Raw genomic sequence first — 27,284 nt, 5'->3', positions numbered from 1 at the left:
TACAGTTATGGGCTAGTCACAGTTGTATTTAGGATAAACCTGAAACACACCCAATGGCACCTGATAGGAGATGAATTGTAACATAGTCACACAAGGATGAGACACATGACTAACATGGGATTACAGGATATTCTGGGCAAAAGGAAAAACTAAGCTTTATTGTACGTTTAAAGAAATACTAAAAATACTTTTTTTTAATTTTTACTTATTTATTTAAAAGAGATAGAGGCAAAGAGAGAGAGAGAATGAGTGTGCCAGGGCCTCTAGGTGATGCAAACAAACTCCAGACACATGTGCCACCATGTGCACGTGGCTTACATGGATCCAGGGGAATCAAATCTGGACCCCTGCATTTACAAGCAAGCGTTTTAACTGCTAAGCCATCGCTCCAGCCCAATAAACAAGTTTTTACAAATTTGAACTGAGCACTAAAAACTTAATTTAGGAAGAATTATTTAAAATAATGACATTCACAGAATACACTCTGGCATTGACCAACATAAAATTTACTTAAAACTTGTATTTTATATATGCTCAACTCTTTCTCATCCTAACACTCAATGATTACAAAGACTGAACTGAACTCAAAAGACTTTAAGCAATTCTTTTAGGCAGTATCTCAGAAATAACTTGCAAATACAAAACATTTATACCAGCAAGGTAATTACAAACACTTGTAAATGGCACTGAAGGACCGGCCTGGAAGGCTGGCTCCATGGGCAGATGCACGTCATCTGAGACTACACACCCAGCAACGCTTCTCCCAGCTTAAATGCCATTCATTTCTCTTAGGCGAGCTACAAAGCAACTGCAGGCTCATGAATGTCACTCCATATGCAGCAACTGGACATACATATTCCAAGAAAGTACTTGAAGACACGTGCAAGTGGAAATGTGCCCCATTGAGAGCAGAGCGTCACAAGAGCTCCCCCTCTCCGGCCAGCTCCGTGGGGCCACTGAGTGGTTCCTGCTCTTAGAAAGACAAGATGGTCTTGGTAATGATCTCCACAGACTCCCGGATCTCATCCTCCTTGATCACAAGTGGAGGGGCAAGCCTGATGATATCGCCATGGGTTGGTTTGGCCAAAAGCCCATTATCTCGGAGTCGCAGACACACCTTCCAAGCATTGTAATCTACAGAAAAAAAGTCACAATGTATGCTCAAAGATTATATATATATATATATATAATATATATACATACATACATATATATATATATATTATTTGTTCTATTCTTCTACCACCAACGGTCCCTGTTGGCTGTCCACCGTTCTACCACCAACACATGCTCTCTCGCTCACTCTCTCCCTCCCTCTCTCAAATAAATAAATAAATGAATATTATTTTTAAAAGCTATATCTTGGATACCATTAAGACAATTAAATATATATAATATATATTATATATATATGTATGTGTGTGTATACATATAAATATATATATATATATATATTTTTTTTTTTTTTTAATTTATTTGAGAGAGTCCAGCCACTGCAAAAGAACTCCAGACACATGTGCCCTCATGTGCATCTGGCTTACATGGGTCTTGGAGAATAGAACCGAGATCTTTTGGCTTTGCAAGCAAATGCCTTAACTGCTAAACCATCTCTCCAGCCTTGGCTTTGCTATTTCTTAAAATATTATGCCCAGTCCTCCTGACTTTTCAGCAAGCAGGTAACTAGGCCTCAATGGCAAGTGTAAACATAAAAAAGACTAAGTGAAAAACATACATCCTGAAGGTGCGTTTTCTATGCTGTGTACCCCTTGTCTGAAATGCTGAGGCCAGAAGTATTCCAGATTTAGGAATATTTGCATATATTTAATATATAAAGGAAGGAGGCATCTTGGGAAAGGAATCAACATCTAAAAACTACTTCACTTGTGTTTCATACACATAGCTGGAGGGTCATTTCAAACAATATTCTCAGCACACATGAAATTTTATTGTGACCTGTCCTGAGAGGTCAATATGGGACTTTCCACTTTGTCATGTTGCTGGTCAAATGTTTAGACTGGGGCTATTGTGGAGTCTCAGATTAGGGATACCTAATCTGCAATCACATAGGGACTTGGGTACAGTAGGAAGATACGAGTGAACCTGACATATTCCTGAAGTGGTTGTGCCTCCTGTGTGTGCAGAGCTCGACTCATTTCACATCAGTGGCTGTGTGTGCAGCCAGGTTCGCTGCTGCCTTTGCCCCACCCCCCAGCCTACCAATTCAGTCAGACTCTGGGTGGGGGCCAGTCTCCCCAGTGTGTCTGAAGAACAGTGACTGCTAGACTCACTGTTATAACAGGGTTCTGCAAGAAAACCCATCAAGAAGTACTGGAAAATGATGAACCAAACCAAAGCATCAAGCCTTCCACTGCTCCACCGCCAAGGCCCGGTCGGCTGCCCACTGTCCACCACCAACGCATGCTCTCTCGCTTGCTCCCTCCCTCCCTCTCTCAAATAAATAAATGAATACTATTTTTTTTTTTTTTTTTCCGAGGTAGGGTCTCACTCTAGCCCAGGCTACCTGGAATTCACTCTGTAGTCTCAGGGTGGCCTTGAACTCACAGCGATCCTACCTCTGCCTCCAGAGTGCTGGGATTAAAGGCGTGCGCCACCACGCCCGGCATGAATACTATTTTTAAAAGCTATATTTTGGATACCATTAAGACAATTATAAATCATCATACTCTCTAGAAGACTTGGTCAGCATGCCACTTAGCAGATTGTTACAGAGGACTGCCCCGAACCAATAATTTCCTTAAAATAGTATTCAGGCCGGGCATGGTGGTGCACACCTTTAATCCCAGCACTCGGGAGGCAGAGGTAGGAGGACCACCATGAGCTCAAGGCCACCCTGAGACTAAATAAATAGTGAATTCCAGGTCAGCCTGGGCTAGAGTGAGACCCAACCTCGAAAAACCAAAAAAAAAAAAATTCAGGGGCTGGAGAAATGCCTTAGTGGTTAAGGTGCTTGCCTACAAAGCCAAAGGGCCCAGGTTCAATTCCCCAGGACCCACATAAGCCATATGCACAAGGGGGTGCATGCATCCTGGCTACTTCTCTCTCTATCTCAAATAAAGAAAGAAAAAATTTTAAAAAATAATAATACCCAGGAGCAAAATGTATCATCAACTTACCTTTGGTTTCTCTAATAACCATGGCATTGAGCAATCCTTTTCCTCTCACAGCAGTCACAACATCAGAGGGCAGCTTCATGAGCTCATTTCTCAAGATGGAGCCCATTTTGTCTGCATTGGCAGCAAGATTTTCTTCTTCCAAAACCTACAGTTAGAGAAAAATGACGAGTATTTAAGATAGCCTTTGAAGAGTCTACTGATGGTGATATCTACAAGCAAAGGCCAGACATGAGGAGGAGAATGTCACTTTCATTTGTTTTTCTAGACTCCAAATTCTCATTAAGCACACACCACTACACAGCTTGCTTTTAGTCACAAATTCATTGTCAATCTATCTTCATGGCAAAATAAGGATTAAAATTTGCTCAACGACAATAATGATATATTGTCATTTGAACACCATCATGGATTAAATACAATTTAGCTTTCAAACTACAATAGGGGGAAAAATGGTGGTGCACATTTATAATCCCAGCACTTAGGACATGGAGGCAGGAAAGTCAATTGGCTACATGAGACCCTGTCTCCAACAAAATAGAACACAAATCAAACAAAATAATATTTGAAAATTAAGCCAGGCATGGTGGTAAATGCCTTTAATCCCAGCACTCAGGAGGCTGAGGTAGAAGGATTGCTGTGAGTTCTCCTGAGACAACATAGGTTAGCCTGGGCTACAACAAGACTTTATCTCAAAAAAAATAAATCAAAGCCAGGTGTAGTGGCACACAACTTTAATCCCAGCATTCAGGAGGCAGAAGTAGGAGGATTGCTGAGTTTGAGGCCACCCTGAGACTACATAGTGAATTCCAGGTCAGCCTCGGCCAAAGTGAGACCCTACCTCAAAAAACAAAAAAATAAAATAAAAAATAAGAACCTTACAATACAATTTCCACTTTTGTTTCTCCCTAAAAAGTCTATCCTCAAAGACTGTATATTTCCACCTTAAGTTGAAAAGAATTAGGACTCTACTTTCCCAGGTTGCCCTCAAACTTGCAAAGAGCTGGGGTTATAGGTGTGTACCTCCACTTAACTATTTGTGTGGTGCTACAGAATCAAAAACAAGATCTCATTCTACCACTGAATAGGTCTCCAGCCCTCAAATCCACATTCAAAAGGAGAGACAGAGCTTGGTGATCACCCATAATCCTAGCACTTGGGTGACTAAGGCATGAGGATATGAGCTGGCCAGCCGGGGCTACCCAGTAAACCCCAGGTCAGCATGGGTATGATACAGAGACCCTGACTCAAAACACAAGCAAGCAAACAAAAAGCCTTGCTTGCTAACCAAATGAAACCTAGTAAGTGGCCTGACAGGGCCAGTCAGGGCCTACGAGCCATAAGCCCCAGGTGACTGCCAGCTCAGAACAGCCCACAGGAAATTTTATCTACTGAGCAAGGTGACAAGTTAACTTACATTTTGAGAACTCCTTGCTCTTAAAATCTTTCCTCTATATTTCATATTTTCCAATTGTTGGCAATCTTATTAAATTTCTTACTATACTATGAACCCAAATTAAAAATCATTTCAACGCTACTGAAAGTAAATATTGTTCACCATTATCAGGTTTTACCTCAAGAGCTGTGATGGCCACTCGGCAGCCTAGTGGATTCCCACCATATGTTGACCCATGTTCACCTGGTTTGATGGTCAGCATTATCTCATCATCACACAGCACTGCTGATACCTAAATGATAACAAATTAATGTCATCGCTCGGAGTCTTAGCTTACCAGGAACATTGATAGTTCCATGAAGTTGATTAAAAAAAGTTCTGTCAGACGTCGTGGCGCACGCCTTTAATCCCAGCACTCAAGAGACAGAGGTTGGAGGATCACCATGAGTTCGAGGCCACCCTGAGACTACATAGTGAATTCCAGGTCAGCCTTGATTAGACTGAAACCTCACCACAAAAAAACAAAAAAGAAGCCGGTCATGGTGGCACACACGCCTTTAATCCTAGCACTCGGGAGGCAGAGGTAGGAGGATTGCCATGAGTTCAAGGCCACCCTGAGACTCCATAGTGAATTCCAGGTCAGCCTGGGCTAGAGTGAGACCCTACCTCGAAAAATCAAAAAACCAAAAGAGAAAAAGTTCTACAAAGCCTCAACACTCAAGAGTTTACATCTACCCCCTAACTCCCAGTAACATCCTGATGCCCTAACACATTAAAAATATACTAAGCAATGGCACAGAACAATACTGGGGGGGGGGGATATCTTTAAGTATGTATTTATTTGCAGAGAGAGACCATGAATGGATGCTCCAAGGCCTATTGCCACTGCAAATAAACTCCACAGATAGGTGCCACTTTGTGCATCTGGCTTGGCATGGATATGGGTACTGGGATCAAACCCAGGCCAGCAGGATTTGCAAGCAAGTGCCTGTAATTGCTGAGCCATATATTATCTGAAGCCAAATAATATATGTTTGAAAAAAGAAAAGCTAATTTTGCTATGATATCATTTGCAGCCCTTTCCAATTTCAAGATAAAATGGTTTATTTAGAAAAGGATCAAGGGCTGGAGAGATGGCTTAGCGGTTAAGTGCTTGCCTGTGAAGCCTAAGGACCCTGGTTCGAGGCTCGGTTCCCCAGGTCCCACGTTAGCCAGATGCACAAGGGGGCGCACGCGTCTGGAGTTCGTTTGCAGTGGCTGGAAGCCCTGGCGTGCCCATTCTCTCTCTCCCTCTATCTGTCTTTCTCTCTGAGTCTGTCGCTCTCAAATAAATAAATAAATAAAAATTTAAAAAAAAATAGAAAAGGATCGATACTTCAGCAAAATAATTAGTCTATTAGTCTATTCTTCAGGCTCCTTTTAATGTCATTCAAATTACTGGCTCTCAATTTTTAAAATGCAAAAAAAGTAACTATAACAAGCCAATGTTTTCAATCTCTGTTCACTGGTCACTGTTTTCAACAATTACAAATGCCATGTTCCTTTGTTTAAAAAGTTACTTTGGGGCTGGGGAGATGGCTTAGCAGTTAAGGCACTTGCCTGCAAAGCCAAAGGACCTAGGTTCAATTCCCCAGGAATCATGTAAACTAGATGCACAGGGTGACACATGTGTCTGAAGTTCATTTGCAGTTGCTGGAGGCCCTGGCAAATTCATTCTTTCTCTCTCTCAAATAAATTTTTAAAAAAATTAATGTTTTTAATGTTAGTTTTGAATCAAATCAAATCCAAGGCACATACTCATTCTTTGCTCAAAATTAACTCCATAGACCACAGTGAAACCCTAAATGTGTATCCTGCAGATATTCCAGGCAGCCTACAGTTCACACAATCAAATCAAACCACCTGGAGATGTTACGCTCACAATCAGTAGATGCAGAAGTATCTCAGATGTATGCTTCAGGAGAGGAAAGAGGGCTGGACACGGAACTCACAGGGTATAGTCCACCAGAAAGAGCCTTTCCAAGAAGAACTATGTCAGGTCTGACATTTTCATGATCAACAGCCAGCCATCTACCAGTTCTGGCCAATCCCGTCTGTATTTCATCAGCAATAAACAGGACCTAGTGAGAAGCACAGTGACACTGTCATTTTCATGTCCACAGGAAAGAGAGGCCATCATTTCACTGCCTTCTCCCCAAAAATTTGTTATTCTGACATGCCTTCCAATCTGTGAAGGTGTTTTAATCAATCACCCACACAAATCAAGAGTGTCCTATGGGCATCTTAGATATACAGTCTCCCTTATCAGGCCACTATCATCTAGGGGCAAATTTGGCCTTGTTCTGCATATTGGAAAGGCACTTATTCAAACGCCAAGTTTGCAGGGCTTTAATGGCTAAAATTACACTCTAAGAACAAATTAATTCACTTAACTACCCATAATTGATTATTAAGTATTTTTTGGAACTGCCAATGGCAAACAAAATACACTAATACTGCCCTTGGAGGGCAAAGGGAAAGAGGTCATAAAGGGACACAGCACAGGGCTGGGGATGAAGAGGGCAAGGCTCCAGAAGACAGAAGGAAGTCATGGAGGAGGAGGAAGCCAAGGCACCAGCAGCTCTGCCCCGGCCCAGCTTCCAAGCAAGTTTCTAGGTGCCAAATTCTAGACTCTTGGAATCGTGTCTCCCTCTAGTGGAAAAGGGACTTAATCTCATCACACGGCATGAGGGCCGATGGCTTCGTCACAAGGTTGAGGGACAGGCCAGTACCTGGTGCCTGGTGCAAAGTTCTCGCACTCCCACTAGGTAGCCTGGATCCGGAACAACAACTCCGGCTTCACCCTGGATTGGCTCCACCATGAAGGCAGCAACATTTGGATCCTGAAGGGCACGCTGCGAAAGAAAATTTTTTTGATCATTTATTTTCCCATAGAAGGTGATTAATAACTTTTTATTATTGACAACTTCCACAATTGTAGACAATAAACCATAATTTCCCCCCCCAACTTTTCTCTTCACCCTCCAGTCTCCATCTTATCCCCTCCCCCCACCTCAATCAGTCTTTTATTTTGATATCATCTTTTCCTCCTATTTTTACTGTCTTGTGTAGATAATGACAGGCACTATGAGTTCATGGGTATCCAGGCCACTGTGTCTTGAACAGTGCATTGTAAGGAGTCCTAACCTTCCTTTGGCTCTTACATTCTTTCCACCACCTCTTCCGCACCCTGAGCCTTGGAAGGTGTAATAGAGATGGTTCAGTGCTAAGCACTCCTCCATCACTTAAGAAGAAATTTTAATAACTTCCTTTCTGCCATGAATTATACACACTTTCCTATTAAGAATTAATAAAGCTGGGAGGATCACTATGATTTTGAAGCTTGCCAGGCCTACACCCTGTCTCAAAAAAAAAAAAAAACATTTTCATTAACTTATTCAACTTCCAAAATACAACATAACTCACTGACATTCTGACATTCACTTTCCAGAAGTTCCAAGTACTTCAGATTTAAGTTACATCTGTCTATATAGTCTTTTCTTTAATCTTTTGTTTTTTGTTTTGTTTTTCGAGGTAGGGTCTCACTCTAGTCCAGGCTAACCTGGAATTCACTATGGAGTCTCAGAGTGGCCTCGAACTCACAGCGAACCTCCTACCTCTGCCTCCTGAGTGCTGGGATTAAAGGCGTGCGCCACCACGCCCGGCTCTCTTTTCTTTTTTGATACAGTGTCTCACATGTAGCCCAGACTAGCCTCGAATTTGCTATGTGCCCAAGGATGGCTCTGAACTCCTCCTGTCCCCTGCATCTTCCTCCCCAGTGCCAGGTTTCAGGTGTGCACCACCACCACGCCTGGCTTTTTCTGTTGTTGGTGTTTATCGTGTGGGTGGTTTGTTTTGTTTGAGCCAGGGTCTTGCTATGTAGCCCAAGCTAGCCTTTCCTACGCAAACTCCCTAACACTAGGTTTATAGACATGCATTATCATGCCTGGCTTAGTCTCACATTTTTATAATATGTAAATATATCATAAATGAAACCCAAATTAATAGTACAAGAGATTGGGCTTCTGTGTGAGAAGGAAAATACTTAGTAGCAGAGGCCAGTAAGTTAAAAAGGAGACATAAAGGGAAGAGAAAGGAAGGGAGGAGGGTACTTAATAGGTTGGTATTGTATATATTTAAGTACAATGATTGAGATGGGGAGGTAATATGATGGAGAATGGAATTCCAAAGGGGAAAGTGCGGGGGGGGGAGGGTATTACCATGGGATATTTTTTATAATTATGGAAAATGTTAATAAAAATTGTGAAGAGAAAAAAAATTAAAATTAAATTAAAATTGAAAAAAAGAAGAGTACAAGAGTACTCTCCACTTTGGAGATAAGACAGAATGGTAAAGCACTTATCTAGTAACATAAGGCCTTGGATTCCAGAAGAGTTCTCCAACTTACAACTTTTTAAGAAACTGTATCTAGTAATTAAGCAAGTAATACCAAGTTGTTGTGAAAAATGCCAATTTGAAATGGATGCCTGGTTTTGGAATCAGATGACAAAACAGTTTTCCCTGGAAGTTATATTTTTCTTACCTAATATAAGATCAATTTTTGTTAGACTAATATAATTATTTATTTTGCAGCACTAGGCATCAAGCTCAGAGCCTCACACATGCTAGCAGCTCCACCACTGAGGTAGGTGTGTGTGTGTGTGTGTGTGTGTGTGTGTACTATATACATATATATAAACATTCTCAGCCCTCAAGCATTTTTAGCTCACATATTGAACAGGTCATAATTACTCCAGCATCAGTTCTATTTGCTATGATGCACTATGCACTGCACCACAACCAAGGTACCTCAAGTGCAGGAAGGTCATTATACGGGATGATTTCAAAGCCTGGCATAAAGGGTCCAAACCCGTCATAACTGGTTGGGTCTGTGGAACTGGAGATAGCAGACAATGTTCTGCCCCAAAAGTTTCCAGCTAGAAAGAAGAAACAGTGATTATTCCAAAGAAACCCACAAATGTAATAAGCACCACCACCCCCCGACAAATACCTTGGGAAGTCTTGACTAAAAAACAAATCAAGGGTTTAGTTCACTCAAGGGTGAGTGTTCAAGCATTACTCAAATACCTGATAATACATATCACAGCTCATCGCACATAAAGCCAGTAGGTCTTGCCTTGCAATCAGCACTTCCTCACAGAGCCCCCTTCAGTGCCACACCATACTTTTCTGAGAGTCATCCCAACCCACTACAACCACTGCATGGCTCCCAGAGAAAGGACATTTGTGGTAGAGCTGTACGAACATCCTGCACAGCTGCAGCTTCCTTCTGAAAGCCTATGATTTAACAGGACGCACTTCCACCTTCACTTTGAGCACAGCCTCAGGTAATCGAGCACCGCCTTTCACTCTGCCTTTCTCTATAGTGTTAAATGAAACAGGCCTCCCTCCCTGGTTTCAGAATCACTTTACTTTTTGGTTTTTGTTGTTGTTGTTTTGTTTTAGCAGGTCTCACTCTAGCCCACACTAACCTGGAACTCACTGTAGTCAGATTGGTCTTGAACTCAGAGCAGCCCTCCTACTTCAGTCTGGAGTGCTAGATTAAAGGCCTGAGGCACCACACCTGGCTCAGAATCACCTTTTTTTTTTCTTTTTCCAGTTTTTCAAGGTAGGGTCTCACTCTAGCCAGGCTGACCTGGAATTCACTATGTAGTCTCAGGGTGGGCCTCAAACTCACATGATCCTCCTCCCTCTGCCTCCCGAGTGCTGGGAATAAAGGTGTGTGCCACCATGCCCGGCAAGTCAGAGTCACTTTCCAATCCACTTATGAGGCTGAGTACCTACCAGAGCAGGGAATACATACTCATCAGCCTGGAGAGCTGTCTGCCCTCTCTAGCGAGGAGCAAACACCATAACATAAACCAACAGTTAAAATAAACTAGAGATCTTTTGGGATGAGATTAAATTTAAGAAGAAACAATGTAGAACAGCACAGGTGGGGAGCTTGCCTACAAGTAAGGATGTTTTTATAGCTTCTCACCATCTCTGCCAAAAGTAACTCAATTATCTCAGTACTGGTTTACGTATTTTCCTTAGCTTCTTGGCATCTCCTAAGCACTACTCTTGCAAAAGCCTCTCGAATCTGCATCTCTCACCCACACATCAGCCCACCCTTTATTCATCCACTATCAGCAGCATACTGATGCTGCCTAAGCTTGTTTAAGAAAACATGAACTGGTGAGACCAGGAGCCCACCTGCTCTCCCCTTCATAGCCTCAGCTGCCTCATCCTCTGTAGCTGACCCTGTGGATATAGTGGACTTACAGTTGGGTGCAGTCATTCACTGTCTCTCCACCCCACACTGACTCACCAGCTTCTTTTCAATACTTGGGTGAAAACATCTTTGCACCCTTTGCTAATATGAAAGAGACTGGACACAGTCTGAAAAAATGAAAATCACCAAAAATAACATCTTTGTTTACAAGAGATACGTCATACAACTAACTAAAGTACAAGATTTTCAAATGCACAAATGTAAGTTAGAGAATTATGTAAACATTTCTTTAGAATACTAATCTGTCATCTAAATACCAATCACCTCTGGCCATCAGTCTACTATGCTATGGGATTTACAATTTCACTGTATGTGTTCAAGACAAAATATCTAACAAGTATAATCTCACAAGAATGAACTGTGGTCACATATAAAAACCATTATGTATTGTTTTTAATTAAAATGAAAGCTTAAAATTCAAAACCTACCATGTCAACATCATATAGAGGTTCTCAACTGTAAGTTTCCCTAACCAGAATTCAAGCTATTCCTTCCAACCGTACCCAGACGTACACAAGGCAACTTCAGGCCTCCTGCTCCCAGTTTACAATAGAATGTGGCACAAAAGCAAGCTTAGTATCGACACTCAATTGTTGGCTACAGAAGTAGCTCAGTGGTGAAACGCCTGCCTAGAGTGTGCAAGCCCCCGAGTTCAATAACCAACAAAAATTAAACATCTAATTAACTAGAAAACTTCTTTGGGACAAACTTGATATGCATATGAGACAATGAGTCATACAGCCAATCACTTCAAGGAGGGAGGAATAGAGACTTAAAGAAAAAGAACGTTCTCAGGCCAGGGATTTGGCTCAGGAATGCAGCATTATTTGCCTGGCATGTGTTAGACCTTAGGTTCAATCCTCAGCACCACAAAAGAAAAAATAAGGAAAATCCCTTAGATAAGTAACTTAAGAGATAAAACCAAAAAGAAATCTACTAACTTTTACAAAGCTGTGCAACAGGTAAAACAAGAACTACTTCCACAGTAAATTATGTGTAAATCATAACAGTAACATTTAATTTCATATACATACCTGCAAAAATAATCTTTGCTTTGTACTTCTGAATGCCTTTCACAGTGTAGCCCCAGCGACGAGCAAGTTTACAAGCAGTCTCTCCAGCCTCCACTCCTAGTAGGTGGGGGAAAAATGCTAAGATTTAAATGATGTTTTAAATTATCAGGAAATAGGCTGGACATGGGAGTGCATACCTGTAATCCCAGATATTTAAACGCCTGAGGCAGTAAGATCATTAATTAAGGTAAGTGAGTAAATGAATATATGATTATTTTCTTGAAACTTTAACCAAAAAAAGGAAATTCTTTACCTGAATTCATAGGAAGAACTTTCTGGAAGTTGAAAAGTTTAGTGATGTACTCCTCGTATTCACCAAGTACATTATTGTAGAAGGCCCGGGACGTCAAGGTCAACTTGTCCACTTGGCTCTTCAGAGCATTCACAATCTTGGGATGGCAATGCCCTTGGCTGACAGCACCGTAGGCACTCAGGAAGTCAAAATATTGTCTGCCTTCAACATCCCACACATAAATACCTAAAATACACAGGGGATGAAAATAAATTAGAAAATTGCTGTGTATCATGAAATCTCACAAATGACTGCTAGTAAGCCCTCTGAATGTCTACATCTAAACCTCTAGTTAATATACTTTTATGGCTAAGTCTTGTTTTTAGCTCAAGTGTAATAGGTTTTGAACTTTTAGAGAATTATTAAGGATAACTGTTTAGAGGTAGTGCAAAGAATTGAAGAGCCAAAGGAAGGACTGGAGGGATGGCAGGCATTTGCCTGCAAAACCAAAGGACCCAAGTTCAATTCCCTAGGGCCCATGTTAGCCAGATGCACAAGGGGGTGCACATGTCTGGAGTTCGTTTGCAGTGGCTGGCTGCCCTGGCATACCCATTCTTTCTCTCTCCCTCTTTCTCTGCATCACAGAAGGGGGGAAAAATAATGACATCAAAATACAAGAGAAACCAGTTAGAAAGTAGTAATTCAGTGGCGGTAGACAGGGGAAATAGGAGGGACTTATGATCCTGGTATGTTGTCAATATGTATGATCATGGTATGAAGGTTGTCAATAAAGTTTAAAAAATTAGGAATGATTAATGGCTGGGTGTAGTGGTGTATGCCTTTAATCTTAGCACTGGGGAGGCAGAAGTAGGAGTATCATCTTGAGTTTGAGGCCACCCTGAGACTACACAGTAAGACTCTACCTTGAAAAACAACACGATAAATAAGAATGTATTTTGGGGGCCGGAGGGATGGCTTAGCGGTTCCTGCAAAGCCAAAGGACCCAGGTTCAAATCCCCAGGACCCACATAAGCCAGATGCACAAAGTGGCACATGCTTCTGAAGTTTGTTCGCAGTGGCTAGAGGCCCTGGAGCACCCATTCTCTCTGTCTCACTTCTCTCTATCCCTCTCTCTCTGCTTGCAAATAAATATCAAAAATATGTTTTTGGGCTGGAGAGATGGCTTAGCAGTTAAGTGCCTTCCTATGATGCCTATGGTTCCTGGTTCAAGGCTCGATTCCCCAGGACCCACATACAAGAGGACACATGCATCTGGAGTTCATTTGCAGTGGCTGGAGGCCCTGGCGTGCCCATTCGCTATTTATCTGCCTCTTTGTCTGTCTGTCGTTCTCAAATAAATAAATATTAAAAATTAGAGCAACAAGGGGGACGTGGAGATTGACGCTGCAAAGGATGTGGGACTCCACAGATGTCTTGGGCCCCTGCCTGCCTTCCCATCTAATAAAATGGCTTGAGCGCAAAAAAAAATGATAATAAAATAAAATTTAAAAAATAAATTATTGTAATACATACATATATACATATATACATAAATACATACATACATACAATATATACATATATATATATTGGTTTTTCAAGGTAAGGTCTCAGTCTAGCTCAAGCTGACCTGGAATTCACTATATAGTCTCAGGGTGGCCTCAAGATCACAGCAATCCTACCTCTGCCTCCCGAATGCTAGAATAAAGGCATGTGCCACCACACCTGACTATTTTTAAAATGTATTTTGAGTGTACTTGGCTGAAAAGCCAAAGGACACAAGTTCAGTTCCCCAGATCCCACGTAAGCCAGATGCACAAGGGTGCTCACACATCTGGAGTCTGCTGCAGCCAGAGGACCTGGCACATCCACATTCTCTCTCTCAAATAAATAAAAGTGAATGTTTTTGTTTTATAAAATTTATTTATTTATTTATTTAACAGAGAAAGAGGGTGAGAGAGAGACAGAATGGGTGCAGCAGGGCCTCCAGCCATCACAAACAAACTCCAGATGCCTGTGTCCCCTTGTGCATCTAGCTAAGGTGGGTCCTGAATAATGAACCAGGGTCCTTTGGCTTTGCAGGCAAATGCCTTAACCGAAAGCCAGCCCTGTTGGTTTTCTTTTTTTAAAGAATGTATTTTGGGCTGGAGTGGTAGTTTAGTGGTTAAGGTGCCTGCCAGTAAAAGGTTTGATTCACCAATACCCAAATAAAACCAGCTGCCCATGGTGGCACAGGCCTCTAGAGTTCACTGGCAGTGGCTAGAGCCCTAGAGCACCCACTCTCTGCTTCTCTCAAACAAATAAAGTTTTACAATTTTTAAAAAAGAATGTATTGTATCTGTGTACCTGTAATATGGACACTTAACAGAATAGTATGGAATGATACTTTTACCTCATTTTAACATTTAGGAGCCAAAATTAGAATTGAAAAGGAGTGAAGATGTCACACATAACAAAGCAGATTAGCACATCCCATGGAACACAAATACTTGCAAATCACGCACCTGGTAAAGAACTTGTACTCTGAACTCTTACTAAGCAACCAGAGCATGGTGAAAATGTCTATATTCCCAGTGCTTAAGAGGTGGAGGCAGGAGAATCAAAAGTTCAAGGCCAGCCTGGACTACATAAGACCCTGTTGTTTGTTTTATTTTTTAAAAAGATAAACAACCAAGCCAGGCCTAGTGGCGCACACCTTTAATCTCAGCACTTGGAAGGCAGAAGTAGGAGGACCGCCAAGAGTTCCAGGCCACCCTGAGACTGCATAGTGAATTCCAGGTCAGCCTGGGCTAGAGCGAGACCCTACCTTGGAAATAAATAAATAAATAAATAAACAAACAAACAAACAAACAACCCATTAAAACAAAGGAGAGATAACTTGATAGGTATTTCCTCAAAGACATAATACACATGAAAGGATCTTCCACACATCACTATCATTAGGGAAATGAAAAGCAAAATAATGATACCATTTCACACTTGCGAGCATGGCTGTCACTCTTCAAAGGGAAAACAGGAGTGAACAAGGATGTGAAGAATCTGGAACTCATATGCACTGATAGTGGAAATGTAAAATGATGCAGTTGTGGCCAGATGTGGTGATGAACACCAGTAATCCCAGCACTTGGGATGCTGAGGCAGGATGAAATGAATTCGAGCTCAGCCTAGGCTACATAAGACCGTGTCTCAAAATAAGATAAATACATATACATACAAACGTACACACACACACACACACACACACACACGTCATAGTTGCTACAAGAAAACCTTCTTCCATAAGATGATCCTAGAATTACTGTGTGATCCAGCAACTCCATTTCCAGGGACCAATCACACAGTTCCACACTTTTAAGAAATACTGGCTTAGGTGGTTCTCACGTGGCCAGCATGCATGAGTTCCTGGGTTCAAGCCCATTCCACAGAAAAGATGAAGACTATGAGAACTGCTGAGGATTAGACACAACGAATCAGATGTGACTCCTGACCCAATGTTCTATAATGATGAATTCAGCAAATGAAATCTGGATTGTGTCTACAGGTTCAAGAACAGTGCTGGTAAGTGTTCACCCCTGATTTGGATCATCACAGGTGGTAACAGAAGAAAAGTGCCTGTGGACTTTATCTTAGGAACAAAGTGTCTAGAGATGAAGAAGCTTCATGTCTACAGCTTCCTGTCCGACAGCTCAGGAGAGGTGGATCCTTGAGATGCCGGCACTTAGGAGATCTGGATGAGGAGGAAAGCAACACTGTAATACTATTTACTGTCAACTGTTCTTGTGTCTAAAGTCATGCTGAAATAAAACCAGCAGGACAAAATGATTGCACCATCACAATACTTTCTGTATCTCTGCATTTCCCCTTGTGAGGGAGGACACCATGTGAAGACCAACAGATCATCTTGGTGGACCCACAGTGCCTGACACAGAAGCTCTAGAACTCAGAAAGGTGGAAGGCACCCTGCCTGCAACACTCAGTGTGTCTCAGAAAACACACCAAGAGAAAATATAAAATATAAAATGTCTGCACATGCGCTCGTTTGTGGGAGGAGAGGCCACACCAAGGCCTCTTGCTGCTGCAAATGGACAGATGCTTGTATCATTTTCTGCATCTGGCTTACAAGGGCAGTTTGGAAACTAAACCTAGGCTGTCAGGCTTTGCAAGCAAGCAGCCTGAACTGCTAAGCCATCTTCCCTTCCCCAAAAGCAACTAATTTTTATGAAGCATTTCAAGTGGGGACAGGATCAATTCAAAACCTACCTTTTCCTCTCTCCAGAGCTACAGGTAAAGGATGGTAATTGTGTGCCCCATACTTAGACTCCCGTTCAAAGATGTAATCCGAGGACGGAGGGCCTTGCACTGTCTTTTTAGTTGCAACAGACGTGGCAGAAGCTGCGGAAGAACGGAGTCCCCGACAAAGACCAGCAGCGGTGTGCACGCGAGCCAGCTTGCCCAACATCGTGGAGGTGTTTCAGGAGTGGAAAAGCACAGACCTGTCATGGAAGAGAGACGGCACCAACGGTAAGAACCTTCCCGGCATCAACGCCTGTGTGCTGGGCATCTGCCAGTCAATACCAGGTGACATCCTATCAGAGTGTGCACAGTGGAGGGCAACAATCAGCGGCAGAAAGACCAAATCAGAGGTGAAGGCTCTGGGGTAGAAGCAGGGGCTGACAACTATTTTGCTGTTGGGTTTTTTTTGGGGGGGTTGTTTTTGTTTTGCATATCTCACTGTGTGGCTCAGGCTGGTCTCCAACTCTGAGCTCCAGCAGAATTGGGAATGCAAGCCAGAGCAGCAGCACACATCTCCCCTGTTTTGCATTTTGACTCTGTCCCAGTATGGGTGGAGTAAAGCAATAAGCATGTGGTTTCTACAAGAAAAGAGAGATCATCCCTCAAAGAAAAAGAACAAATTTAGACAGGGAAAAGTGCTTTAGGTGGGTGGAAAGAGCTTAGCACCAAAGGTAGAAACTACAAAGAGTATGCCAGCATTTGGCACGTTAGTAAGAAAGGCGCCACACCTACACTAACACTACTAGGCTGACTGATGAGAACTTCAGAGATTATGGAAAGGTGGAATTTTGCAAGTCCAGAGCCAGTATCTTGTGCTATCTCAGCCCCTTAACTAGCCTTTGTGGCCCACTTCTGTGTGCCCACCTAACATTTTTGTGACTATTAAATAGACATTTTTGTAAAGTACAAATGGACCTTCTGGCTTCCATGAAGCCAAAAGCTAGGCATGTTGTGATGGCTTGAATGTAAAATGTCCTCAGAGTCTGAAGTGTCTGTTGAAGCCTTACTTGACCCGCAGCAGGAGGCGCCTTGTTAGGAGGCCGACCACTGGGCCTAGCGGTTTTATAATCCAGCCCCCTTTGCCAGTGCTCCCAAGCTCGCTCTTATGCCTCTTCACAAGGGGGTGTGACACCCGGCTTCCTTCTAGTGCCATGCTTCTCCCTCACAACTACAAGCCAAAATAAACTCTTTCCTCCAACAAGCTGCTTCTGGTTGGGTGTCTTATCCATCAAGAAAGGCAACGGCTACAAATGCCATCAGACAGCACCTGAGGCCTACAGAGAGGCGCCCAGCTTTGCTGTAACCTGCCGACCTGATGCTTCCCCCAGTGTATTTTTAAAATGTTCTGTTTATGCTGGGTGTGGTGGCACACACCTTTAATCCCATACTTGGGAGGCAGAGGTTAAAAGGACTGTTGTGAGTTTGAGGTCAATCTGAGACTGCATTGAAATTCCAGGTCAGCCTTGGCTAAAATGAGACCCTGTACCTCAAAAAAAAAAAAAAAAGTTCTGATTTATGACTTTCAACTTTCTCTATTCTGCTTAAAATTTCATAAAACTTCCCACTTTGGAACATGCAAATATGAGGTAACCTAAACCTATGTTTCCAGGCCATGGCCACTCCTATCTGACTCCAGAATAAATCTCTCATTCCCTCTGAAGTGAGGACTGTTTTTTATGTTGACAGACACAAATATCCAAAAGTTATGTAGGTCAAATTAATCACTAAAAAAACACAACTAGGCAAAAAGTGTTTTGTAACTTGTAATGTGAAAACAGCCAAAAAAGCAAATATCAAAGATGAAAATGGGCAATTTCCAAAGAATCTATTCTACTAGGATGTTTTTTCTAAAAGCGCCCCCAAAAAAAACTTATTACAAAAAAAAAAAATCAATCCTAGCTAAAAAAGGAAAGGGTTATTAGCACCTAGAAGTGAACCCTCATTATGTTAGCTGTATAAATTTCAATATTAAAACCAAAACCACTGCACTTACATGTACTTACAAGGTACTCTCTTCCATTCCTGCCCTAAATCAGCCCCAACAGTCACCCCCTACCTTTGTGTGTCGTTTACCATTCAACACCATGTAAGTTATAAAGACTAATGCATGGAAGGAACAGAGAACAAGAAATACAGATTGTGGGTGGGGAGGAGAGTAGGAAAAAGTTACCAAAAGCAAAGCTCACTATGTCTAGAAATATGTACTTTTTAAAAACTACTTCATGTTCCAACAGAACTATAAACAAGTCAACCCATGCATGCTCTTAGCATTCTTGATGTGAGCTGCCCAGTGAGTGAATCCCAAGACCCAGGGCTTGGCTTACTTCCCTTTTCACTTGGCACTCACTCCCCAGGAAAAATCCGGTATGTTCAGGAATTTCAATTACTAATCAAAACCCAGCAATCTAATCTGGCTGCTTTCCCAAAGACTTACCACTATTCTTTTTTCCCACGATTCAGAGAATTCAGATTGGTAACCAAATCCAAGGACAGTCTCCAGAGGGTCCAATAATTCCTGAAATAAAATGAAGGACAGTTTTCTAAAAAGAACGTCCACAACTTCTAGCAGATTTTCTCCAATCACAAAACTCCAGGTGGCTGCTAACAAAAACTAATTGTACTAGACAGAATTTCCCCTAAAACGTCACTAAGACTACAATACTGATTTACAATTTCTCTCCCTCTCTCTCTCTCTCTCTCTCTCTCTCTTTGTTTTGTTTTGTTTTGTTTTTCGAGGGAGGGTCTCACTCTAGACCAGGCTGACCTGGAATTCAATTCTCTATGGAGTCTCAGGGTGGCCTCGAACTCACAGCGATCCTCCTACCTCTGCCTCCTGAGTATTGGGATTAAAGGCATGCGCCCTCACACCCAGCTCAATTTCTCTCTTAAACTTTTTACTTTCTGTTCAGTAAAATTAACTGGGGCTGGAGAGATGGCTTAGAGGTTAAGGTATTTGCCTGCGAAGCCAAAGGACCTAGGTTCAATTCCCAGGACCCATGTAAGCCAGCTGCACAAGGCACATGCGTCTGAAGTTCGTTTGCAGTGGCTACAGACCCTGGCATGCCCATTCTCTGTCTCTCTCTCTCTCTCTCTCTGCTTGAAATAAATAATTTTTTAAAAAAAATTAACTGTAGTGAATTCCAGGTCAGCCAGAGAGTGAGACCCTACCTTGAAAAACAAAAAAAACAAAAACAAAAAATTAACTGTTTGACCTACTAAAAAAGTGAAGCAATATTAATTTGTGCCTAGCCAATTGTACCCTCTCGGGCTACTCTAAAGCAATACACTTTTTCTCATGTAATTTTATTTTGTTAGGATTTTTTCAAGTCATTTCTTTTTAAATTTTTTTGTTGTTCATTTTTATTTATTTATTTGAGTGTGACAGACAGAGAGAGAAAGAGGCAGATAGAGACAGAGAAAGAATGGGCGTGCCAGGGCCTTCAGCCACTGCAAACGAACTCCAGATGTGTGTGCCCCTTGTGCATCTGGCTAACATGGGTTCTGGGGAATTGAGCCTCAAACCAGGGTCCTTAGGCTTCACAGGCAAGCGCTTAACCGCTAAGCCATCTCTCCAGCCCCAAGTCATTTCTTTTTAAAATAAAATTTATTTGCATGTGTTTGTGCTCAAGTGCATGCCAGGGTCTCTTGCCACTGCTAACAAACACCAGATTCATGGCATCACTTCTGCACTCATCTTTCCTTTGCATGGGTACTGGGGATTCAAACCTGGGCCAGCAGGCTTTGAAAGTGAGCTTTAACCACGAAGCCCTCTCTCCAGCCCCAAATCAACATTCTGAAAATGATTTGTAGTCACTATAAAAGCCTTGGAATTACTAAAACCAATCATTTTATTCCTAAGATTTCATTGTAAAGAAAATACTCTAGAATGTGAAGAAACGCTGATATATAAAAGATGGTCAATAATACCAGAAAGGTTCAACATAGTCACATAAGAAAAGGGCAGCCATTTCAAATACATTTTTCTTGGCAGGACAAGGCATTTTAGGATATGCTGAGAAAATAACATCACATACAAGGATGCTCAACTATGGGAAAATCCATAAGGAAAGGCACAAAAATTGCCTGACCAATCTTTAGGCTGTTCTGTACTTTTCACATTGTCTACAATGACCATAAGTTATATTTATGCTCAGAAAAAGCTACTGAGAATGAATTTGGATGTCTGAGTTGTCTGACAGAGAGTAGGCAACAAGCAAAACTAAATTAAAAGGATTGATAAGCTCTGAGAACAGTGTATTTAAGGTAGGAGTCAATACCCCTAGGAAGGATGGCCTTGACTTAGGTCTACACACTCATCTGTTCCTAGGACACAGGGTCAAACTCTTAAAATTTTGCTATATAGTATAAAGCTCTGTGACTAAAACACTAAAAACCTGTGTATTAAAATAATCCTAAAAAAAATAATAATAATCCTAAATTGCTTTACTATTTTGTTTGTTTTTGTTTTTCGAAGTAGGGCCCACTCTAGCTCAGGCTAACCTGGAATTCACTCTGTAGTCTCAGGGCGGCCTTGAACTCTCAGCAATCCTCCTACTTCTGCTGGGATTAAAGGTGTGCACCAACATGCCCAGCTTATTTAACTATTTGTAACTACCTTTAAAAATGTCTCCATTATCAAACTACCACCAATCGTGGGCTACAAGAGGGCCTACACCTATTAAATTCTCTATAAAAAAGTAAGGGTTATCCCACTGTCCTGGCGCTAACTTACTCTCCATTGGAGAATCTGCTTCTCTTTTTCAGATAGACATAGATCCTAAGGAGAGAACCACCCCATCAGACCTCAAAAGAGCCCCAGCTGAAACTAAGAACAATTGGCGAAACAAGCAAGGGTGCTGTTTTCTTGGTGAACCGGGTACCAGCACAAGGGTGAAGGAGATCAACACAGAGAAAAATCAACTCCTACCAAATCAGAGATCCAGAGACCTAGAGGCCCCCAACACATCACTGAAGCAGACCAAAAATGAACCCAACATGGCTCAGGGAAATTTTTCAGAAGAGGGGGTGGAAAGAATGTCAGAGCCACATGTTGGGTCATGATATGCAGAGACATTTATCATACCCATAACTGTGGGCTAACCCATATACCTCAACAAGGAGGGGCCAGGGAGAAGGGGTAGGTCATGGATGAGCCTAACAATGGTACCAAACTGACTGTATTCACTGGTACAAAACTGACTAATAAAAAAAATGCTAGTTAGAGGGAATTACAATCAAAATTTATAATGTGCATGTATGTAAATTAACTATGAAAAAAATTTTAATGTTTATAACCTTTATATATGTGTGTGCATGATGTTGAGTGTGGGCACATATGCACCCAATGCCTGTGCAGAGGTCAGAGGGTAACCTCAGCTGCCAACCTTCACCTACCTTTTGAGGCAGGGTCTCTTGTTCACTGCTGTATAACCAGGCTGCAACTTTTACCCAATGTGCTCCAACAGTATCTTTTAACAAACTGCAAATGACCAATGGAGCAGGCCGAAAGGGAGAAGGAACAACCGTAAGCCCAACATTTCGGAGACTGAGGCTCTCCAGTTCAAGACCAGCCTCAGCTGCACAGTGAGCTGGCTCAAAACAAATGAAGTCTTCAGGGAAAAAAAAAAAAATCTTTCAGATTATCTAAATTCAACATTCGGTGCATGCCTTTGATCCCAGCACTCAGAGAAGGCAGAAGTAGAAGGATCACTTGAGTTCTAAGGCCACTCCAAGGCTACATAGTGACTTCCAGGTCAGCCTTGGCTAGAGAGAGACCCAACCTGGAAATTTTTTCTGTTTGTTTTATATGAATTATATGGGGCTTGGGAGATGGCTCAGCAGTCAAAACTGGTTGCTTGCAAAGCTTATCAATCAAGCCAGTTAGACATTCATTTGCAGTGGCAAGAGATCCTGCAATACAGATATACATATGCACATGCATACACACAAATAGATTTTTTTTACAAGTAAGCACCATTAACTACTGAGCCATCTCACCAGCCAAAACAATTTTTTTAAGAGTTATCTGGCTGGGCATGGTGGCGCACGCCTTTAATCCCAGCACTCGGGAGGCAGAGGTAGGAGGATCGCCATGAGTTCGAGGCCACCCTGAGACTACATAGTGAATTCCAGGTCAGCCTGAGCCAGAGTGAGACCCTACCTCGAAAAACCAAAAAAAAAAAAAAAAAAAAAAGAGTTATCTGGAGCCAGGCATGGTGGCGCACACCTTTAATCCCAGCACTCAGGAGGTAGAGGTAGGAGGAACACCATGAGTTCAAGGCCACCCTGAGACTACATAGTGAATTCCAGGTCAGCTTGGGCTAGAGTGAAACCCTATCTAGAGAAAAAAAAAAAGTTAACTAGCACTGGAGAAATGGCTTAGCAGGTAAGGTGCATATATACATATATCTCTTCCCAAAAGGCTTGGAAAACTAAGGACCCAGGCTCAATTCCCCAGAACCCACATAAGCCAGATGCACAAGATGGTACATGCATCTGGAGTTTGTTTGCAGTGGCTAGAGGCCCTGGCATGCCCATTCTCATTCATTCATATTTTCTCTCTCTCTGTGCCTCTTTTCTCTCAAATAAATAAATATTTAGGAAAAAAAAGAGAAAAAAGTTATCTGCTCAGCTAATATGGGATGAAAAATCCATCTGCCAAGTCCCCTCAGTCTTATGTAAGTGTGGCTGTTATCAGAAACAAAGCAATAAATTCAAAACAGTACTAGTGCTCATTCAAGTTCTCAAAGATGAGCCCTGGTATTAATTCAACTGGGAGAGGTCAAAGTTGCATGCACCAGGATGTTCCATTTCTTTTAAAGAACCTTCTGTGCTCAGGTTACTATGCTTAGCCAGGCGTGGTGGTGCACACCTTTAATCCCAGCACTCGGGAGGCAGAAGCAGGAGGATCACCATGAGTCGAGGCCACCCTGAGACTCCATAATGAATTCCAGGTCAGCCTGGGCTAGAGCAAGATTCTACCTGGGGGCTGCGGGGAGGAGTAGCCAGCATACATATATCTCTTCCCAAAAGGCATGGAAAACAGAAAAGTAGAAAGGCCAGTGCATGGTGACCAGGATTTAAATGTTGTCTGTGACTCTTTATAGAGTATTTCTGGGTGAGTTTGTCAGTCCTTCTGAGCTTGAACTTCCCCATTTGAGGGGTGAGGATGAAGGAGTTCATGTTGAAGTCTTAAGTCTAGCACAAAGAGACCAGTCATTTCGTTTCCTTCTTCCCTTTAATTCACAGGGAACTAGCCAATTTCTACTATGTTAGAAACAAAAAACAGTGGCTTGGTTTCTTTTTTAACGCTGATTCACCCCCACCCACCCACATAGGGTCTGGCTCTAGCCCAAACTGACCTCAAACTCATAGTGATACTCCTACCTCTGCCTCCTGAGTGCTGAGATTAAAGGTGTGGGCCACAATGCCCAACGCTTTTAGTGCTTAATTTTTCTCTCTCTGTCTCAAATTTAAAAAACAAAAAAAGTTTAAAATAAGTAAATTTTTCTTTAATATTTTATTTATTTATTTATTTGAGAGAGAGAGAGAAAGAGGCAGATAAAGTACAGGTGTGCCAGGGCCTCTAGCCAATGCAAACAATCCCCAGATGCATGCGGCCCCTTGTGCAGCTGGCTTACATGGGTCCTGGGGAATCGAACCAGGGTTCTTAGGATTTGCAGGCAAACACCTTAACCACTAATCCATTTCCCTAGCCCTAAATAAGTTTTTCTTGATAAAAATTAGAACAGACAAAAAAAAAAATACTTGAGGTAACCATAATTAAAGAGAGAATCATTATAAATTTTCTCTATGCAAAAATACTATATTACCTACATTAGCCTCACCTATCCCTAACCAAGGTTAGTTAATTCAGAGACAGCTTATCCCTCTGCCAGCTCATGTTTTCCAAGTGTGCCCTAGCCTTCCAAGCTGAAAGCAATGTATTTCAAGTTGTTATCACACCTCAAGCAGATTCTGTCTTGAAATAAGAAGAGCCCCTGCCAAGCTATGCACTTTTAACACTGAATGATTTGAGTAGTACACACAATTCCAGGCTCCCTTTACTCCCTTGTCCTATCAACCTACTGGAAAGTTTCCACAGTACAACTTCCATAAAATGACACATCTGGAAGAATTTGTTTACCCTGCACTATTAAATAACATTTTCTTAAATTGCTCTACAAGAATAACCAGGGTAAAGTCATCAAAAAGCCATTGAGAATATTTGACTTGAGGAGTAAATTTGGTTTTGCTATTGTCAAATATTTACTTTTCTTGAGGCAACCATTCTCAAATACAGGCCTTGTTTGTTTTGTTTTGTTTTAAGGTCTGCCAACAGGAGCTTTGTTTTACATAATCAGTATTCTGGCTAAAACCCACCTAGAGTGCGTCAGCTCAGCTGGAAACTACAGCTCTACTACTGAACAAGGACTGGGCTAACTTCAGCACACCCTCTACACACCTCCAAAACTCTGCCCATTCATGACTTTTAAATGTGTGGAATGTGCCCGTCCTCGAGAATTAAGTAAAAAACATTAAATATGCACTATAATAAAGAAAGACAGGGCAGGAAGGATGGCTTAGAGGTTAAGGCACTTGGCTGCAAAGCCATAGGATCCAGGTTCGATTCAGTGACTGTCTCATATGAGTATTCTACCCCTCTTCCTTTCTTTTTTGCTTTTGCTTTTCAAGGTAGGGTTTCACTCTAGAGATGGCTAAGCGGTTAAGGCGTTTGTTTGCCTGCAAAGCCAAACAAGCTCGACTCCATTCCCCATTACCCACGTAAGCCAGATGCACAAGGTGATCCATGCATCTGGTGTTCCTTTGCAGTGGCTGGAAGCCCTGGTGCGCCCATTCTCTCTCTCTGCCTCTTTCCCTTTCTCAAGTAAATAAATAAAAATCTTAAAAAATTTAAATTGCTACAGGCTGGAGAGATGGCTCAGCGGTTAAGGCACTTGCCTGCAAAGTCTGAAGACCTGGGTTCGACTCCCCAGGTAATATCAGATGCACAAGGTGGTGCAGTTCGCAATGGCTAGAGACCCTGGAGCGCCCATACTCACACACACACTTTCTCTTTGCAAATAAAACATTTTTAAAGCCAGGCGTTGTGGCGCATGCCTTTAATCCCAGTGCTGGGGAGGCAGAGATAGGATCACCAATGAGTTCGAGACTACCCTGAGACTACAGACTGAATTCCAGGCCAGCCTGAACTAGAGTGCGACCCTACCTCGAACAACCAATATATATTTACATATCTTTAATATACTATTTAAAGCTATGCTAAGGATCTTGGGGGAGGGGGCTGCTCAACTCTAATCTTAAATACCATGAAAACCTGTAAACCCCAAATAAGTTTACGTCCGTTTTAACCAGTAGATAATCATCTTTATAGTCAGGAACTAGATTGTCTAAAGCCCAGTGCAGGGTGTTCTAAAGAAAGGGGTGTACTTTTTTTGTTTGATTTTCTTTTTTTTTTCCGAGTGGATTAAAGAAATACGGGATTACAAATCAAAAAGGTCCCAGGTTCACATTTTACCTAAGAAATTCTTAATCCTGGTTGGAGAGCGAGGGGCGGGGGTGAGGGGTTGGAGGGGAGAAAGAAGAAATCGGAGGTTACAGAAGGGGCCTAAGGAAAGACACTCCTTTTCCCCCTTAATTTCTCGAAAAGTTAAAGCGGAACCCCAAGGCTTAGACAGGTTCGCTGGGAGCAGGCGTTCCACCGAACGCAGCAAGAACCGAGGAACGCGCGGCCACGCTGGCACAAACTCCGAGGACGGGTCTCCGCGCTGCGGATCCCGGGGGCGCAGCCCTCCGCCACCACCGACCCCGCACCTGGGTCCGCGTCCGTCAGGCTCCCGCTCGGCCGCTCGGGACGGCGCTGGGCGGAGGAGGGCGCGCGGGGAGAGCGGGGAGACGCCGGGCCGCCCGGGGGGGTTCGCGGCGCGCACCGGCGCCCCCGGCCGGCGACCAGAGGCAGCGCAAGCAGCGCGGTCCCCGGATACGGGACCCCCAGGGTGCCCGCTGCGCTCGGGGCCCCGACGCCTCCTTCGCCGAAACCCACGGCGTCCGGGAGGCCAGCCGCCCAGTGCCGAGGAGCTCCGGATCCGGGCAGAGCGACGAGGCCCGGCCCCCGCGGGCCACGAGCCAGTCGGCTCCGCCCGGCCTGGCAGGCGGCGCTGCCACATCCACAGCCTCCCGGGCCTCCGCCCGCCCCGGGCCGGGGATGCGCCCGCGGGAGCGCCAGGCCGCCCCCCGGCCCGAGCCGCTCGGAGGCGGGTCCTCCTGCAGGACGAGGCCCGGCGTGTCCACCGAAGCCCGGCCGGCCGAACGCACGCACGCACGCACGCACGCCGCCCCTCCAGCCCCGGCGGCCCGCGGCGCACCCGCGCCGAAGCTGACCTGTCGGCTTCTGGGAAGCGGCCCGAGCCCGGCGCTGCCACGGAGCACAGAGGCGCCGCCCCGCGCGTCACGCCGCTTAAGGCCGCGCGAGCGCCCCGCCCCCCAGGCCGCGCTCGCCACCCATTGGCCGAGAAGGAGGGCCGCGCACCAATCGCGTGGGCCCCATCCTCGCCCCGCCCACCGGGCCCTGAGCCCGCAGGGAGTCTAGCTTTTGAGCCTCCTGGGCAGGCCTGCGCGGGGCGGGGGGAAGGCACGGGTCGGGTCATCGCTGCCCGGCCTTGGCTGGCAAGGAAACAGAGACCCAAAGAGATGCAAAGTCCGTTGATCTCATACTGCTTTCTTGGCCGAGGGGCTTAAGGATTGACCCCAGGCTCGATCCAGCAGGACTTTGCCTTGAGGAGCCACACGGCGAGGGGTAGGGAGG

The 27,284-nt window shown here is 43.4% G+C and overlaps 1 protein-coding gene across 1 annotated transcript; it reads right to left on the bottom strand.

Annotated features, from left to right (window-relative positions):
* Positions 1-26,929, bottom strand: Oat (ornithine aminotransferase). Its single transcript, XM_045141253.1, has 11 exons — positions 26,861-26,929; positions 18,894-18,974; positions 16,427-16,659; positions 12,188-12,412; positions 11,896-11,991; positions 9,376-9,503; positions 7,299-7,421; positions 6,519-6,647; positions 4,706-4,819; positions 3,135-3,279; positions 1-1,134 (listed from the first exon to the last, which is right to left on the bottom strand). The coding sequence occupies exons 3-11, from the start codon at positions 16,623-16,625 to the stop codon at positions 974-976; spliced, it is 1,320 nt and encodes a 439-aa protein (XP_044997188.1). The 5' UTR covers positions 16,626-16,659; positions 18,894-18,974; positions 26,861-26,929; the 3' UTR covers positions 1-973.
* Between the last annotated feature and the right edge of the window lie 355 nt (positions 26,930-27,284).

Source organism: Jaculus jaculus, chromosome 1, assembly GCF_020740685.1.
Source record: "Jaculus jaculus isolate mJacJac1 chromosome 1, mJacJac1.mat.Y.cur, whole genome shotgun sequence".
In the NCBI taxonomy this organism is placed as follows: Eukaryota; Metazoa; Chordata; class Mammalia; order Rodentia; family Dipodidae; genus Jaculus; species Jaculus jaculus.
Note: the sequence above shows the minus strand (reverse complement) of the source record. Positions and strands in the feature narration are given on the sequence as shown.